General features: G+C 41.8%; 1 protein-coding gene across 9 annotated transcripts in view; it reads left to right on the top strand.

Moving 5' to 3' along the window:
- The window catches only part of FCRL1 (Fc receptor like 1), a 55,495-nt gene that overhangs the window by 17,012 nt on the left and 20,247 nt on the right, over positions 1-18,236 (top strand). For 4 of the 9 annotated variants that reach the window (XM_064370391.1, XM_064370389.1, XM_064370388.1 and 1 more), the window contains 9 exons: positions 289-440; positions 1,639-1,926; positions 2,110-2,388; positions 2,725-2,841; positions 3,932-3,959; positions 5,313-5,401; positions 5,623-5,694; positions 6,433-6,464; positions 7,390-7,915. In XM_064370391.1, the coding sequence (XP_064226461.1) occupies positions 347-440; positions 1,639-1,926; positions 2,110-2,388; positions 2,725-2,841; positions 3,932-3,959; positions 5,313-5,401; positions 5,623-5,694; positions 6,433-6,464; positions 7,390-7,461 (1,071 nt within the window). In that variant the 5' untranslated portion in view covers positions 289-346 and the 3' untranslated portion in view covers positions 7,462-7,915. Of the gene's footprint in view, positions 1-173; positions 441-1,638; positions 1,927-2,109; positions 2,389-2,724; positions 2,842-3,931; positions 3,960-5,312; positions 5,402-5,622; positions 5,695-6,432; positions 6,465-7,389; positions 7,916-18,236 lie in introns of those variants that run through there. The other 5 variants (XR_010340286.1, XR_010340285.1, XR_010340283.1 and 2 more) reach the window with 3 other exon arrangements.

The raw sequence follows: 18,236 nt of genomic DNA, 5'->3' as shown, positions 1-18,236 counted from the left end.
TCATGGCAAAGGAAAGCCCATGGGTCATCAGAGGGTGGTGGAGGCATGTTGGGTGGCCTGTGTGTCCAACTGACTGTTTCTTTGAGTCTTGTCTGCAAGTGCTGAGACACAAAGTGCCTCTTACCAGAAACTCTGAACCCCATTAAACGTTTGTGTTTAATTCCTCTCTCTAGGGCTGTTGTTGATAGCCAACCCCTCCCGCCCCACAGAGGGGAGCCCGGTGACCCTGATCTGTAAGACACACTCTTTACAGAGGTCAAATGCCCAGTTCCAATTCTGCTTCTTCAGAGATTCCAGGGCCTTGGGCCCGGGCTGGAGCAGCTCCCCTAAGCTCCAGATCGCCGCCATGTGGAAAGAAGACTCAGGGTCTTACTGGTGCGAGGCACAGACGATGACATCCAAAGTCTTGAGGAGCCCGAGATCCCAGATAAACGTGCGAAGTGAGTGGTAGTGGGTGGCAGTGGGGTCAGTCTGCCCCCTACTGGCTGAGAAGGGCAGGGGCAAGAGGCTAATCCTCACTGTTACGGATTCTACCTCTGCAAGAGTAGGAGGTGTTTGAAAGATATTTTTGAGTTTCTCTCATTTTCAGGATCCTTAGGGGATCTTCCCTTATTCACTCTGTTTCCATTCAGGCAAACAGAGAGTACTTAGGAACCCTTACTGTGTGTCTTCACTGTGCTGGAGGGTGGGAGGGGGAAGAGCTGCCTGACTACACGAAGCTGATGCTCAGCCAGCACTCCGGATAACTGGGGTGAAATACGTGATGCTGCATTGTGGAGGACTGGCTGTTGACAAAGACTACAGAGAAGGGAGAAATAGGGCTGAGGTGCTCAGAGAAGGTTTTGTGGAAGGAATGCGTAGAATAGGTTACTGGAGCAGGGCTTATGGAAGGGCAGTTGGGGCTTGATTAAAAAAAATACATAGAAAAGAGTGCTTTGTAATTCATCGTGTTATTCCACGTCAATGTTGACACTTCCAACATCCTCTCCCATTCTATGGTGGCGTGAAGCAAATGTCTAATACCTCCAAAAGGCTGTGCTCTCCCACACTTGCTAAAAACTCAATACTGGTGAAACTGAACCACCACCACCACCACCACAATAATCATTGAGCAGTTTAGTTTATACATGGCAGGCCCTATCCTAGTGTTTCACAGATATTGTGTAATTGAACCATCCAACTGCAGGAGATAGCTATCATTACCAGTTCTCTTTTACATACAGATGGGAAATTGCATCTCAGAGAAGTTGAGTAATTTGATCAAGCACACACAGCAAGTGAAAGAGTTGGAATCCCTCTTCAAATAAGGCAGTTTGATTTACAGTTTGGACTTATGATCACTTCACTATACTATTGTGCCTTGAAAAAATGAAAGTTTGAGAGATTAGGGTAATGGAAGTCACATTGTTCTAGGGAGAGAGGTGATGCTACACCCTCTATGGTAACACCAGGGTGTCTTTCTTATCCTACCATCATCAACCCAAACAATCAGCAGGCCCCCTCCCCCCTCTCCCAAATTAAGGTATATACATCACTGACTTCACTCATGGCCTTTGCTTTCAGGACTGTCACATCTGCTTACTATCTTTGAAACTCTCCCTATTCAGGGTCTTCCTATGTCATCTTGTGTTCACACAGGAATCCCTGTCACTGATGTGAGCTTGGAGACTCAGCCCCCAGGAGGACAGGTGATGGAGGGAGACAGGCTGGTCCTCATCTGCTCAGTTGCTACGGGCACAGGAAATATCACCTTCCTTTGGTACAAAGGGGCCACAGGTTTAAACCTTCAGACAAAGACCCAGCGTTCACTGACAGCAGAGTATGAGATCCCTACAGTGAGGGAGAGCGATGCCGAGCAATATTACTGTGTAGCTGAAAATGGCTATGATCCCAGCCCCAGTGGGCTGGTGAGCATCACTGTCAGAAGTAAGTTCCATTACCCTCCGTTCGGCCAGCTGGTCTCAAATTGGGCTCCACACTTCCCTGGGGCACACAAAGTTTCCCTGGGGCATGCTGAGGAAGTTCACTGGGGCTGAGCATCGGTGGGCAGGGATTATGAGTTTGCTGCATCGTCAGAGACCTTCTCTTACAGTCTACCATCTCCCTCAGTTCCAGTGTCTCGCCCCATCCTCACGCTCAGGGCTCCCAGAGCTGAGGCCGTAGTGGGGGATGTGCTGGAGCTTCGCTGTGAGGCCCGGAGAGGCTCTCCCCCAATCCTGTACTGGTTTTATCATGAGGATGTCACCTTTGGGAGCAGCTTGGCCCCCTCTGGAGGAGGAGCCTCCTTCAACCTCTCCCTGACTGCAGAACATTCTGGAAACTACTCCTGTGAGGCCAGCAATGGCCTGGGGGCCCAGCGCAGTGAAGCGGTGATACTCAACTTCACAGGTAAAGCTCAGGCTCTGGAGTGTCTTGGTCAATGTCTCCTTCCCAGCATCCTGGGAGAGTTTTGCTGGTGCCACTATGCTTCCAGGGGTGTGCTACCAAAGGCGGGGCTTCTGGGTGAGGTGCTGTCATAAATGATGTATCGGAGAGGCGTGGAGAACTTAAGTTTGGGTGTCGCTCTTCTCTTTTCATAAATGTGATAAGCCACAAGTCCCTAGACAAATAAATAAATCCCCACTTGGAAGAGCAGACCTTGGGCACAACCCACACCCAAGATGTCTGCTCTCTAAGCCCCAAGCCCTTCCTCCCAGCAGATCATGCACAAGTCTCTCCCTCTAGTGTCTACAGGAGACAGAAGCAATCATCTTACCTCAAGAGTCATTGAGGGGCTGCTCGGCACCCTTGGACCTGTCACCGTGGCCTTATTATTTTGCTATGGCCTCAAAAGAAAAATAGGTTAGTATTTAAGGAGAGTGGCATTTTGTTACTGTGATCTTTGTTTTCACTGAAATAGGCTGAAATTGTGACACGTATACTGCAAAAGATGTATATGCTGTTAGCCACCTTGCCTGTGAATCTGCCCACACCCCCAGCAGGTAGGAATGGTGCCTATTAACATAGTGTGAAGTTTTGTAAAGTTCTCCATTCCCCATGTGCTATTAATTGAGGTTCAAGTGGTATTTTGTGCTTCTGGGATTTAATTTTTATACAAAAATGTACTATTCAAAATAATTGGTCACAGAAGAGAAATACAGTCAGCAGTTCCAGCTATCCTGACTCTATCCCAGCACTAAAGTCAGTGCAGCAATTCTGATTCACCTTCAAGTATTGTCACATGCTTTTTCCTCTCTGAAATGCACATTCACACATCTACACATTCTACCTACTACTGGAAATTTCTCACTTTTCCTCTGAAATGTCATTTTGTCCGAGAGGCTTCACCTGGCCTGCACAGCCTACAGCAGTTCTCTCTTATGAGTTTCAAGTTATTAGATTCACACGTTATCAAAACTGGTAATTATGTATTTATTTATATAATTAACCTTGGTCTCCTGTTCACTGAGGAAGTTGGAGACAAGGCAAGAGAGGACACTATGATTCCCATTTAAATTCCAAGCTTTTCTGACATCTTTCGGTACCTCACGCCATCTATAGCATGATTGTGGCAGCACCTGCCTCCAAGGACTTATGTCACAATGAGATTGGGTGGTGTGGTTGTAAAACAAAACATGCAATACACGTAGGAGTTTAGAGACTTGGGTCTCAAGTCCTAGATCTGGTATTAATTGGCTTTGGGAAGCTCACGTAATCATGGGCCCAGTACACTTCTGCTGCGCCACTCTGCTGTCTAAGCTCACTTAACTATTCAGGACCCGAGTTTCTGTCTGTGAAATGAAGGCTCTGTAAATGATTGCCAGGATGTCTTCTGGGCACACAGTGGCACCCACAGTGGGCGTCTGAGCATGAGGGACATCCCTGCACAGGGTATACAAAAGCACTGACAGTGAGGTTCCTCCATTTATGTGTATGCGCATTTGTCTTGCAGGAAGACGTTCAGCCAGGGATCCACTCAGGTGAGGCCTGTTTTCTCCGTGTGTGCCAATAATGCAGAAAAATCGATTTTAACAATAGATTTAGACTTGTTCTCTCCTCAGCTTTCTTTTTTTCCCTATTTTATTATACTCAAAGTGCACTCCTGAGTTCTCCTACTGGCAACTTTGAACAATTCACTGTCACTTCCCTTCTTCTAGATTTCGTACATTAATGATAAATCTTTTCATTATTTTTCCTATTGATCCCCCTCCACACCCCTGCAGAATATTAAAATCACATTGCAGCCAGGCACGGTGGCTCACGCCTGTAATCCCAGCATTTTGGGAGGCCACAGTGGGTGAATCGCCTGAGCTCAGGAGTCCAAACCACCCCGGGCAACAGGGTGAAACCCCGTCTGTACTAAAATACAAAAAATTAGCCAGTTGCGGTGGTGCGCACCTGTAGTCCCAGCTACTCAGGAGGCTGAGGGACGAGAATCGCTTCAGCTTGGGAGGCGGAGATTGCAGTCAGCTGAGGTGGTACCACTGAGCTTCAGCCTGGGCGACAGAGCGAGATTCTGTCTCAAATAAATATGAATGAATGTAGGAAGGAATAAATAAATAAATAAAATCATATTGCTTTCAGCAGGATCATGCATTAATTCAATCAATCAACCAATATTTAAGGATCTGTAAATCATTCTGTTGAGTGCTGAGAGGTGTGAAATATAAAAAGCTCTTGAGAGTTTGAAAGTATTTTAGGGTAGGTAAGATACATGCACATTTCTGGAATGTAAGACAGACAGGAATAAACATACTGAACAGTTATTCATGAAGTTCTTTAGATGTTTAGAGGAGGAAAATATTTTTTAAAATATTTCCATCTAGAGATACCAATGTTTAGTTGATTTTTTAAAATAATGTTTTATCATTTATGCCAACAATAAACAGATATTTTTTTCAAATCAGAGTAGCACTCTTTGGCACCTGCCCGTGAAGAACCATTTTCTTCTGCCCCTTCCTCAAGTTGCTTGCTCTGCCCAGCAAAGTGTTTTCTGTCTGGAATGAATCGATATTTATTCATTTAATATTTAGGGAGCACTCATGATACGAATGACACTATTCTGGGAATGGGCAGTACCACAGTGAGCCAGTCAGATAAGAACTTTATGCCCATGGAGTTACCCTCTGGTGCCTGCTCTGCAGTGCCCCACTCAGCCTGTGCACAGGGCCAGGGCTCATCCCTCCACCCTGCTGTGCCTTCTAGCTGCTCATGTCCCCATAATTTAGTGTTCTGCTCAGGACCATTTCTTACAGGCTTCTCTCCTTCAATGTGATAGCTGCATTATTTGGGATGCAATTTCAGATAAATAACATGTGTCTCTGCATTTGCAGGAGCCTTCCCAGCCCTGTACCCCAAGAGTTCACCTTCCTCACCTCAAACTCACCTACCCCAGGGCAGCTACAGCCTGTATATGAAAATGGTGAGCCTTCCCAAATGACCCACGCCAAAGCTGGTAGAGCAAGCTGGGGAAGGGACAATGGGATAGCATCTGCTAGCCAAACCTGACTTTGCTGTGTCCCAGCCTCTGCTACAAACAAATGACTCATCTGTCTTCATGGCTGTGACTGGTGGATGGCAGGGAGTAATTTGAAAGACAGGAATCAGGGGCTGTGTCATCATGTCTCCTTCCTTCTCTTGCAGTGAATGTTGCAAGTGGGGATGAGGTTTATTCGTTGGTGTACTATAACCAGAAGGAGCAGGAATCAGCAGCAGGTGAGACATGGGGAATAAATTTGTCTCTGACTTTTATCTTTCCTGGAACCAAGAGAACAATCAGGCTGTGCATATCAGATAACAGCATTCTTCAGAGCAGAAGGCTGTGAGCACCACTGTGTGTACTTGGAGGCTGTCCTTTGGTCTGGAGCTACCTTGAGTAGAGCCCAGAGCTGATGCTAAGGTCCTTTCTTTTCTCTGGGGACTGGTTCTCAAACTTCCTAAATTACAGCCACTTAGCAAGAGCAAAAATCCAATGGTCTACCTCTTCCCTGCTTCCAACACAATGAAGGTAAAAACATGTAGTTATGATAAAGTGTCATTGTAAGGCCTACATTTTATGCCTTACTCCTCATCATGTGGCAGAATCAGAGGTGATGGCTTCTGCCTTCCCTCTTTGAGTAGCCTGACACACTCCTCATAACCCCATCACAGCTGCCTAGCTGCTGCTCTTGTTTCATCCTATACGTGGTGGCCCCAGAATAGCTGAGATGTATAAAGGCCCCCACTGGCATAGGAGGCCTACTTACCCCCTCCCCCCGCAGCCCCAGGCTGCCAATTTTCCTCTGGCTACTAAGGGAATAATATTTGTGATAAACAGAAAAGCAAGACAGAAAAAATGAATGGAAATCAATTCATGGGAAATAGATGGGAGAGAAAGAAGTTTTTCTTAACACAAGTTTAGTGAAGGACTTTAAATATAAGTGGAATCTCACATGACTTACCTTTTCTCTACAGCAGAAACCCCGGGGGCACATAGGGAGGACAAGGTAAGAGTCTTTATTGTTCTCTTCTCCATGTTCTTTCTTTCCTCTGGGGCCTGGCTCTCAAACTTCTTAAATTATAGCCACTTGGAAAGAGCAAAAACCCCATGATCTACCTCTTTCCTACCTCCCAACGCAATGGAGGTAAAAACATGTAGTTACAACAATAAGGTGTCATTGTACAAGGAAATTTTGGAGGCTTACAAGCATAGTTACTTCAGCAATGGACACACGAATGATTTTTAGTTAAACTGCAGTGCATACCTAGTCTAAAAATTCTATTTCTTTGAAAATCTTTATCCTAAAATATTATTGAGCCATACATCCATTACTTTATGCTATCAGGTTAGCCAAACAATCCACAGCAACTAAATTAATATTGAACAAAGCTAAGCTAATAGTAATTTGTGTCATTAAAAATTAGTAATTGGTTAACTTGGAATAATCCAAGATATCACCAATGATACAAAGATACTCTGAAAACTGCAGAAATTCCAACTCTGTGCATGTGTTCAAAAGCAGTAGGGGCTTTGCAGTTTTGTCTAGTGTAGTGTGGCAGCCAAGTATCTCAGGACAAAATGCAAATCCTTGGCAAACTCCAGTGACATGCCAAATTTAGTTTATGGACACAAAATCTGACAACCTTTTAAAAAATGACAGCCCACGGGCCTCCCTAACAATGGCCCATAAGAATGAGGGAAGGCATTGTATGTTTGCATCAGTTTGCAGCTTGTCAGGAGCATCTTTTTAGTCCACCAGTGGGATACAGGCACTCTGAAAATGCTGGTCTTGGACCACACTTTCCCAAGAGGCCCTGATTTTTGTGTTGTGTGGTGTGCCATGATAAGATGCATCAGACTGACTGGGGAAGAGGACCAGTGGAGGCATGTTTTGCTTGACTTCCTGTTCTAGTCCTAACCTTTGCTTCTAGGTTTCCTTAGACATCTATGCCAGGCCGAGGAAAGCAAGCATCACAGATGTGGACTATGAAGACGCTGTGTAAGGTGATGGAAAATTCTGCTCTTTGAAAACTAAGCCTCAGACCTGGTACGTTCTTCAGAGATCCTGGAGCATCAGCTTTCTGGTATATCTCTTCCGGGTGCCATTCTCCAACAGGAACTTTGTTATCAGAGCCAGATTCCTGCTGCCTCCTTTGAGAACAGATCAAATTATGCTTCTCTGTTTACAAGACTAAACAAGATGGAATAAAAGAAATTGGGATCTTGGGGTGGAGGCACAGAAGCTTAGAGCACATGAATTCAAGGTCTGTGATTCTGCAGGACTTCTCAGTACAGAGAGCTGTGCCCATCGTTAGGTCTAAGCGCTTTTTCTGCCCAGGCAACACAGAACTCCAGCCCTGCCACTTACATGGATCGTCATGTTTCCACCTAAAATATGATTCTATTTATTTTGAGTCATTGTTACCAATTTATAATTAAAACAAAGTTACATAAAAAGTTATTGTGATTACACTTAATTTGACATATTTTGTATGTATAGGCCAAGCTACACTGCATCCAAAATTATCGATTACAGCCTCTAAACATTTTATGAATACAGTGTGTCTTCTTTTATTCATAAAATTTTTGAAATTGTGGTAATATGGTTTGAAGTCTGTATTATTTTTTATTTGAGACAGGGTCTTTTTATAAGTTTGTCTAGCTGAAAGTTTGTCAATTTTGTTTATCTTTTCAAAAGCCAACCATTAGTTTCATTGATGTTTTCTATTGTTTTTTTCTAGTCTCTATTTTATGTATTTCTGCTCTAACCTTTGTTATTTTCCTCCTTCTACTAATTTCTGGCCTAATTGGTTTTTCTTTGTCGAGTTTCTTGAGGCATTATGTTAGGTTGTTTATTTGAGGTATTTCTTATTTTTTACTATAGGCATTTATTACTACAAATTTTCCTTTTAGAACTGCTTTTGCTCCATGTTGTAAATTTTAGAATGTATTTTCATTTTCGTTTGTCTTGAAATTTTGATCATTTTCTATTTGACTTATTCTTCAAACCATTGATTGTTCATGTGTTGTTTGATTTTCACATATCTATAAATTTTGCAATATTCCTGTTCTTATTTCTAGTTTCATAACATTGTGGTTGGAAAAGATACTTGATATGATTTCAATCTTCTTAAATTTATCAATAATTATTTTGTAACCTAACGTGATCTATCTTGAAGAATGTTTCATGTGTACTTGAGGAGAATATCTATTCTGCTACTGTTCAATGGAATGTTCTGTGGATGTTTGTTAGGTCCATTTGGTCTAAAGTGTAGTTCAAATGTGATGTTTCCTTACTGATTCTGTGTCTGAGGCATATAGAGGCATCAACAGCAGAAATGAGAAGCTAAAGAAAGAATCTGTGAATTCAAAGGCAGGTTATTTGAAATGTGCAGTCAGAGGAGCAAAAACAATGAAAAGGGATAAAGAAAGCCTATGGAATGTACTGATTTTTACAACCCATTCATTGTCAAAAGTAGAGTACTCAAGAATTTTACTGTTATTATATTGCAGTTGATCTTTCCCTTCATATCAATTCAATTTGCTTTATATATTTAGGTGCTCTGATATCGGGTGCTTATACATTTATAATTGTTCTATCTTCTCGATGAAACATTTTTATTATTAATAATCTTCTTTGCCTGCTTTTGCAGTTTTTGAATGAAAGTCTGTTTTGTCTGACATAAGTATAGCTCTGCTTGCTCTCTTCTGGTTTCTATTGGCATGGACGACCTTTCTCTATCTTCTCACTTTCAGTCTATGTGTACCCTTAAAGGTGAAGTGAGTTTCTTTTAGGCAGCATATAGTTTGGTCTTCTAAAAAAATCTGACTCAGTGCATAGATCACTCCTGTAGTCCTAGCATTTTGAGAGGCCAAGGCGGGTGGACCACCTGAGGTCAGGAAATTAGGAGCATCTTGGCCAATGTGGTGAAACCCCGTCTCTACTAAAAATACAAAAATTAGCTGGGTGTGGCGGTGTGTGACTCAGGAGGCTGAGGGAGGAGAGGTGCTTGAACCCGGGAGGCGGAGGTCATAGTGAGCCAAGATTGCACCACTGCACTCTAGCCCGGGCGACAGACCAAGACTCCATTAAAAAAACGATTCTGTAATTTTATATCTTTTGATTGGAGAGTTTAATAATTCACATTCAAGGTTATTGATAGGTAAAGACTTACTACTGTCTTTTGTTAAATTGTTTTCTGATTCTTTTTTTTTTTTTTTTTTTGAGATGGAGTTTCGCTCTTGTCACCCAGGCTGGAGTGCAGTGGCACAATCTTGGATCACTGCAACCTTCACCTCCTGGGTTCAAGTGATTCTCCTGTCTCAGCCTCCTGAGTAGCTGGGATTACAGGCACCACCACCACACTCAGCTAATTTTTGTATTTTTACTAGAGATGAGGTTTCACCATATTAGTCAGGCTGGTCTTGAACTCCTGACCTCAGGTAATCCTCCAGCCTTGACCTCCCTTGGACATTTCTTTTTTTCTTTCAGAACTTTGAATATAACATCCCACTGTCTCCTGGCCTGCAGAGTTACTGCTGAGAAATCCACTGATAGCCTTTTAGGGATCCCCTTATAATAAGACCTTCTTTTCTCCTGCTGCTTTCAGATTCTTTTGTCTTTGCTTATTAACAGTTTGATTATAAAATGTCTTGGTGTAGCTTTCTTTGAATTGAATATGATTGGAGATATTTGAGCTTTCTGCATCTGAGTGTCTATCTCTTTTCCTAGATTTGGAAAGTTTCCAGACATTATTTCGTCAAATAAACTTTTGATCCTTTTCTTGCTATCTTCTCTTTATTAAATTCCTACAATGCAAATGTTAGCTCCCTTGACGCTGCTCCATAAATTCCATAGGAAATTTTCCTCATTTTCTTTCATTCTTCCTTATCCTCTGCCTGGATATTTTAAAATAACCTGTCTTCAAATTCACAAATTCTTCTGCTTCTCAATTCTGCTATTGATGTTTCTATTGCCCCTTTTCATTTTACTCATCATATTTTTCACCTTTTGAATTTATCTTTTTAAAAATAATTTTAATCTCTCTGCTAAATTTTCCATTTTGTTCGTATCTTATTTTCCTAATTTTGTTAAATTGTTTGGGTGTTCCCTTGTAGTTTACTGAGTTTCCTCCAAACAATTATTTTGAGTTATTTGTCAGGAAAATTTAGAATTCAATTTCTTTGGTGTCAGTTACTGAAAAATCATTTTTTTCTTGAGACAGAGTATCATTCCATTGCCTAGGCTGGAGTGCAGTGGTGGAATCTCGACTCACTGCAACCTCTGCCTCCTGGGTTCAGGTGATTCTCCAGCCTCAGCCTCCTGAGTAGCTGGGATTACAGGCATGCAATTTTTAGTGGTATTTTTTTTCCTTGTTTTTTCTTGTTGCTTTTCTTTGATGTCTGCAAACATTGATGGAACAGTCGTTTCTTCTAGACTTTATAGACTGATTTTAGCGCGAAAAATCTTGGCTTTTAGATGGAACTAAAGGTACCAGCTGAGAGTGAAGGAGTGTAGCAATCCTAGTACCAGTGAGGATACAGAGCTTTAGTCTCCAGGCAGCTCTGTCAGCTGAGATTGGTATTGACAAAATCGAAGGTGTTCTCAGTGGCCAAGGCTGTGGGTGTCCTCAGCAATAGTGAGAGCTGTTAGGATCTTCAGTGGTGAAGGCCATCATGATTCTTCCAATCTCTTTTTCTTCCACTGCGGAAGTCATGGCCAAGAGGATCTCTTTTTATGACAGGTTCAGCTCGAGGGCATGCTTGCAGTGGTAGTGGCACCAGTGTCTGACCTGTAGTGTCCATGGAAAACAGGCACAGACCTGGGGTCTGAAGCATGGTCACATGTAGAGGAACCACTGCTTGAGTTTGGCATAGTGTGTTCAGGGCACGGGCATCCTTATTGCTGCATTAATAATGGTCTGCCAAGGACCTAGAAATAGAAATTCCATTTGACCCAGGAATCCCATTACTGGGTATATATCCAAAGGATTATAAATTGTTCTACTATAAGGACACATGCACACGAATGTTCATTGCAGCACTGTTTACAATAGCAAAGACCTGGAACCAACCCAAATGCCCATCGATGATAGACTGGACAGGGAAAATGTGGCGCATATACACCATGGAATATTATGCAGCCATCAAAAATGATGAGTTCGCGTCCTTTGTAGGGACATGGATGAACCTGGAAACCATCATTCTCAGCAAACTGACACAAGAACAGAAAATCAAACATTGCATGTTCTCACTCATAGATGGGTGTTGAACAATGGGAACACATGGACACAGGGAGGGGAGCACTATTCACTGGGGTCTGTTGGCGGGGAGTTGGGGGGGACAGCAGGGGGTGGGGAGTTGGGGAGAGATAGCATGGAGAGAAATGCCACATATAGGTGAAGGGGAGGAAGGCAGCAAATCACACTGCCAGGTATGCACCTATGCAACAACCTTGCATGTTTTTCACATGTACTCTCAAACCTAAAATGCAATAAAAAATTAAAAAATAAAATAAAATAATACAAAAAATACAAAAAAAAATAATGGTCTGCAAGGTGGCATGCAGCAGCTTCTCTTCTTTTGGAGTCTGCAGCAGGGATGGCTGTTGGTTGCTGTAGTGGTGAATGATGCCCATGTTCCCTTCAGAGCAGGCCACTGGGGACTGTGAATGGCACCTGCTGCATGGCTGATCTAAATAGCCCCTGGCCTTCTTCTTTTTTTCTAGCCCTCACCAGATGTCTCAGATACACAAGTCTCCCCAGAAATTATTTCTATGTAGTCAGTCTTCATTTTTGTCCCTAATGTGTTGCTGCAGATTCTTAAATGAACCCCAGAGCCCTCCCAAGGCTATTATCAATCATAGATTTTTTGTGTGAGTGGGAGGATGAAGGCTAATATCTTCTAGTTAGCCATCTTGCTGATGTCACCGTGGCCTGGGCTTTTGCTGTGTCCTTCAAAATCCATTTTGCATTTGTTTCACTGGCTCAGGAACAATTTTTATGGTAATTCCTTATTTGGACTTTCCTGGAGCACACATATTAATGTGGCATGGTCCTGGGGTTTTGTTATTTCAGGGGAAATTTTCTGATTTTCCTGGAACTCATGCAAAGACAAACTTGCTTATCATCTGTCTGTCTGATGGGTGGATTTTTTTTCCCCCACCTGCCACTCATTTATTAGAAGGAAGTCTTTTGAGGGTTCACATTTTATGCTGGTGCTTCAGTTTCATGTTTCTGCCTTTTGCAGGCTTAAAGTTTTGTTTCCTAGTTCCACATGGACTTTAAACACTAAGCTCATAAAAAGTATCTAGTGTTGGCTGGGCGTGATGACTCACACCTGTAATCCCAGCACTTTGGAAGGCCAAGGCAGGTGGATCACTTGAGGTCAGGAGTTCGAGACCAGCCTGGCCAACATGATGAAACCCTGTCTCTACTAAAATACAAAAATTAGCCGGGCGTGGTGATTAGTGCCTGTAATCCCAGCTACTCAGGAGGCTGAGGCAGGAGAATTGCTTGAACCCAGGAGGAGGAGGTTGCAGTGAGCTGAGACTGTGCCACTGCACTCTAGCCTGGGTGACAGAGCGAGACTCTGTCTCAAAAGAAAAAAGTATCTAGTGTTTAATTTCCCCCTTATTCCTCCCAGGGGAACAGTAATGCCAATTTACATGTTATAACACTCTGCTTTCACTTCCTCTTCATCTGCAATGGGGGAATTTCTCTTCTTTCTTATATATATAGTTATGTATTTAAAAATTATGTAATATTTCTTCATCAATTATAAGCATTTAAATGGGAGAATTCAGAGTGGGAGAATTTTCAGGTGCTTTAGTCTACACCAACCTGCCAGAACTTCTTGTTTTCCCAGTAGTGGTATGATTTTATTTTGATTTCAAATTTTTTCATCATCTAAGGAGACTTTGGAAGTGAGAAGATTTAAATACCAGTGCTTAGTTTGCCATGTTGGCTCATGTCTTCCATTATAAGTAATTGATGATCCAATTGACTGGAGTCAGAGACTTTCTGATAATATTGATGACCTTAATTTTCTCTGTATTTGTGGAGGTCTATTAGTCTATAATAATCTTTCCCTTGCAACCAACACCTTTTTCATTCTCCCAATATTGTGTCCACCAATCCCACAATTATATCTTAAAACATTTTCTCTTTATAGTTTCTTATGAATGTGATGCCACATAAAAGTAAAAAAAAATTAATTACTTGAGAAACACTGGAAGGAAATTCTAATTTTAGTTATGCACAGACACGGAAGTTGTTAGAAGGCAGCTCTAGAACCGATCCCACCCTTTGCCTTATCCTTATCTCAGCTCTGGATTTCTTAACCATGGGCCGTTTATAGCTTTGCCATATACCGTCTTATGACTAGTCTTCCTGGATGGGTCAGTAGTGGTGGTTTCTTGTCATGAGGTGCGTAAGTTTCCTGTGAGACACAGATAAATCTGCCACTATGGCATTCAGGAAATGACAATGCTAACTTTGAGTGAGATGGTTACAGACAGAAGAAAGAAGAAAGGAGTCTAAAGCTGAGACAAAATATGAGGAAGCAACCATTCTGGAAGAACCCTGCAAAATTTATATAATGAGATTGCGATTAGCTTGGTCACAGGAAGTATGGGATAGCTTCTAAGAGAAATCTTGGGGATAAAGGATTATGAGGGGGAAAAAAGATTTCAATCCAGCGAAGCAGAGCAGGCTGCCTTAAATAAAATTAAAGCAGATTTGTAACTCATTAAAAACAAGGTCCAGGAACCTAGGTATCTGCCTGGATTCTGGCTCCACTCTCACAGCCACATGTAAGCAGTCACCAAGCTCTGCAGATTTTGACTCTGGCAAAACTTATCTCCTCCTCTTCATCAGTACCACCTTAGTTCACGCCTTCATCTTTTCCATCCTGGACTCTATCAGTGACCATACATTTCTTCTCTTTATCTTTAGTTTTATTTTGTTCAGTCCACATAAACCCTGCTATCCAAATCCAAAATGATTATGCTCTGATCGTGGTTGAAATGGCCTCATTAGTCCTGAAATATTTAGGAGTTTGTGGGTGCTACTCACCTTATGTGTCTTCTACAGGCTCAGAACTAAGCTGGCAAATAAAGTCAGATTGAAGAGAAAATATCAGCTTTAATAATGACCATACTAGACTAGATCATGGGACTTATATTTGAGCCAAATGGAGGTTTTCTTTACTTTTCTGTCAATAGACTTTGGGACTTAGTGAGAGTTGTGCTCAGCCAGCAGAGGACCCTGGCTTCTGTGACAACTCATTGAGATAATTACACATGGAAACATGAGCAGGAAGAGATTATTTTCTGCTTGAGGACAAGAGAAGAGAGGGAACAAGAGGTCATGAGCTGACATCTTCAACTCAACTCACCAATCAGATGAGCTTCTCTTCCCGTGCAGAGGAACAAATAATAGGAATAAAGGGGCATTGGTAAAAGGACCAAACGAATTTTATCTAATGGTGTTCTTTCCTGGGAATGGAGTGAATGTGTCTTCCACCCTATGAAAATGCAAGGGTTTTCCCACCTTCCTACCTTTGGGCCTTACCTCTTGTGATGCTCCTGCTTGTGCCCTTGCATCTGCCATCCTAAAGTGCCTGTGGATACCTGAGCAGCCCGAATGGGTCCCTGCCCTCTTACCATGCTGCTTTCTAGGCCTAGAACTTCTCCATCCTCCCAAGTCTTAATTTGTTTGACTAAAATCTTTCTCTCAATATTCATTTACTCCTTAATCTCTACTGCACCCACTCACATGCTGTATGGAGCTCCACCACATGTGAGACACCAGTATGTTTACTCTTCTCTGTCAGTCTTCTGATGCTAGAATGTGATTTCCTTAAGGGTAGAGACCATATCGTTTTATCTGTGCACATCTAGTGCCAAGTATATTGCCCATAAAGTAGGGGACATTGAATAAAACTCTACTGAGTAACTGAATGTATGGATGCATGCATGAATGAACCAATGATGATTATGCTTAGGAATCATACCTTTATGAACTGTGAAAACGTTATTAGCAGAGTGTGTTAGAAGAGTGAGCAAAAAAAAAAAAAAAAAGTGGTAAAACAAGATAGAAAGCCATCAGTGTAATCTGGATCTTGGTTCTTGCTTTTTTCTTCTTCTGCAACAGAACTGATGCTCACCAGCCTGCCAGAAAGACATTCACAGGAAGCTGCTCTGCATTACTCTGTTAAGGGTTGGTGTAGTCGACGACCCATGGTTCACAGCTCCCCTTTGTCTTCTTGCCTGAAAAGTCATAACCCATCCACCTTCTGGAAAACTCACACTTACACAATTAAAACAGAAAGTAGAAAGGTTTGAACTGAATTGTCTTTGACCCCTAGGCATCCCTCCCTACCTGCTGTTCTCAGGGGGCCCAGGTCACCTGCCAGGAGGTATTTTCACACTCAGAGTGAAATATCAATGTCAGAAGACATTGAACACAGTTCACAGAGACGACTGTTGCTTTGCATCTGGCAGAATAGGCTTCCGTATGTTACCACCTGTGGAATCTCTATGTTAAGGGTTCACCTGGTTGATCCAAGAGGCATTTATACGTATGTCCAATGCTGCTTCTTGCTGATACCTGTGACTCCATCCTGTCGTTGGCAAAATATCCTTGCACAAAGAGTGTTGTTTTCTCTCACTTTGATCAAACCTACAAACACACAATTTTATTCCTGCCACTATTACCTTAATTTTTAAGTTGCTCCCCCTCCCACAAATATCTGTTAATCCTCTTGATCTCTGGCCATGGTCCCTGGCGTGTGTTCAAGTTTAGGTATGCTTCCTGGATATGCCTGTTCACAGGTAAATTACTGCCGTCTGTCAGATACAGAGTAGCACCCACATGGAACGTGTTAATCATCTTAGAGGATTTGTTGCCACCTCTGTGGCCCACCCACCTCATTTCTGCTGCTTTCCACCTGTACCTTTTAGGCCAACTGTGAATTTTACCTCATACCATTTGCTAAGACCTTAAGAAATATTGATTTTTTTTAACTAAAGAGGCCACATTTCCATAGAGGGTATATAGAAATCAGTGAAGGGATACAGATATTTTGAAAAATCTCCTTGATGTCTATGAAAAACCTGTACCTACCACCAATCCTCCACCAACTTTTTCATGATCCTCTCTTTACTCCTTTCTTTAATTCCCTCCCAACCACAAAATTTCTGTACCTTCCAGGTTGGTCAGAATGGTGAGGAATTATAGGCCACCTAGAAACCCATTGAGACTTGATGATAAGATCAGTGACTCACTTTGGTCCTGAGAGAGAACAACTGTCTCTTTCAAACACATATAGACCATTTGCCTATGCAGGAAGTTAAAGTAGTATTGTTTTCAACACTTTAAGATGAGAGAGGCCATAAAACCTAGGTTTTGTTTTATGTGAGTCTTTAAAAAGTACATAAATAGCATATGTTTATTGTAAGAATAGTAGAAAACATAGATAAGCAAAATGAGGAAAATAAAACTCGGCTTTAATTAGATTTTTCGGATGTAATTACACTAACTCTGTGGTGCTGATTATCTCAGACACTTTTTAACTGGTGAGCAGGGGGGTGATGTGCAGCAGATAAAATGCACTCTGAAGCCACTTTTTTCTTAACCATATATCCTAGACATCTTATCTTGCTATTAAATATTCTTCTACAGAATTATTTTAATGGCTGTTTGGTTTTCCATATCATTTTGACACACAACTTATTTTTAACACTCATCTCTCCTTGTGAGATATTTTGTATTTTCTTTTTATATTCTTTTTTTCTGAGACGGAGTTTCACTCTTGTTACCCAGGCTGAAGTGCAATGGCGCGATCTCGGCTCACCACAACCTCTGCCTCCTGGGTTCAGGCAATTCTCCTGCCTCAGCCTCCTGAGTAGCTGGGATTACATTTCTTTTTATATTCTTATAAGCAAGGCTTTAATGACCATCCCATATAAATATAAGCATTTCTCAAACGAAAACTATGATAATAGTGAGAATAAAATGTTAAGTATTCAGTTGTTAAAAATTCAATGTTAAGTATTCAGGTAAATGTAAGTACCTGAACACGTTACACAGAGTCTATGAATACTTTATTTTCAGGTAGTGCCCAGTTTAGAAGGACCTACGATTTTGCTGTTTAGAGTTTCATCCTGCATAAGGTTCACTTATGAGACGACATCCACCGGGACTACATCTGGTCAAAGTGAGCATGATAAAAGGCGTTCACATGACGCATGCTTCGCTTTGTGTGGGTTAACTACATTAGGATCAGCCAGGGGTACAAAAGGAAAAATGGCAATGTCTTCAGCAATACGCAGCAAGTGTTTAAGGTTTAGTAAAATATCATTCTAGAAAGTCAGCGATTGACTAAAGAAAATTTTACTTAAGAAATATGAGCTATTGAAACAATGGCCTTCTTATTTTAAGGACATTCAGAAACAATATATCAAGATAATATGGCACAATGTTTAAGAGGCAGCCTGTGGAACTGGGCTCCCTGGGTTTGAATCCCAGCTCTGTTACTACTAGAAATTGACTATGCTGATCTTGATCATTTTACTTGCTGCTATGGTCTGAATGTTTGTGTCCTGGAAAAATTCTTATCTTGATACTTAATACAATAAGAATAAAAGGTGGATACCTTTTATTTGTTTTATCTCTCATTACTAACAATTTAGTCTCCCTTGAGCACAGAGCTGTCATTCATTGTATAGTCACAAGGCAAGTTGCAAACCCAACCCTTGACTAAAGGGATTGTCAAG

This window comes from Aotus nancymaae, unplaced genomic scaffold (assembly GCF_030222135.1).
Source record: "Aotus nancymaae isolate 86718 unplaced genomic scaffold, 86718_ANA_hifiasm-v0.15.2.pri h1tg000108l, whole genome shotgun sequence".
NCBI classification, from domain to species: Eukaryota; Metazoa; Chordata; class Mammalia; order Primates; family Aotidae; genus Aotus; species Aotus nancymaae.
This window is presented reverse-complemented; position numbering and strand designations above follow the sequence as displayed.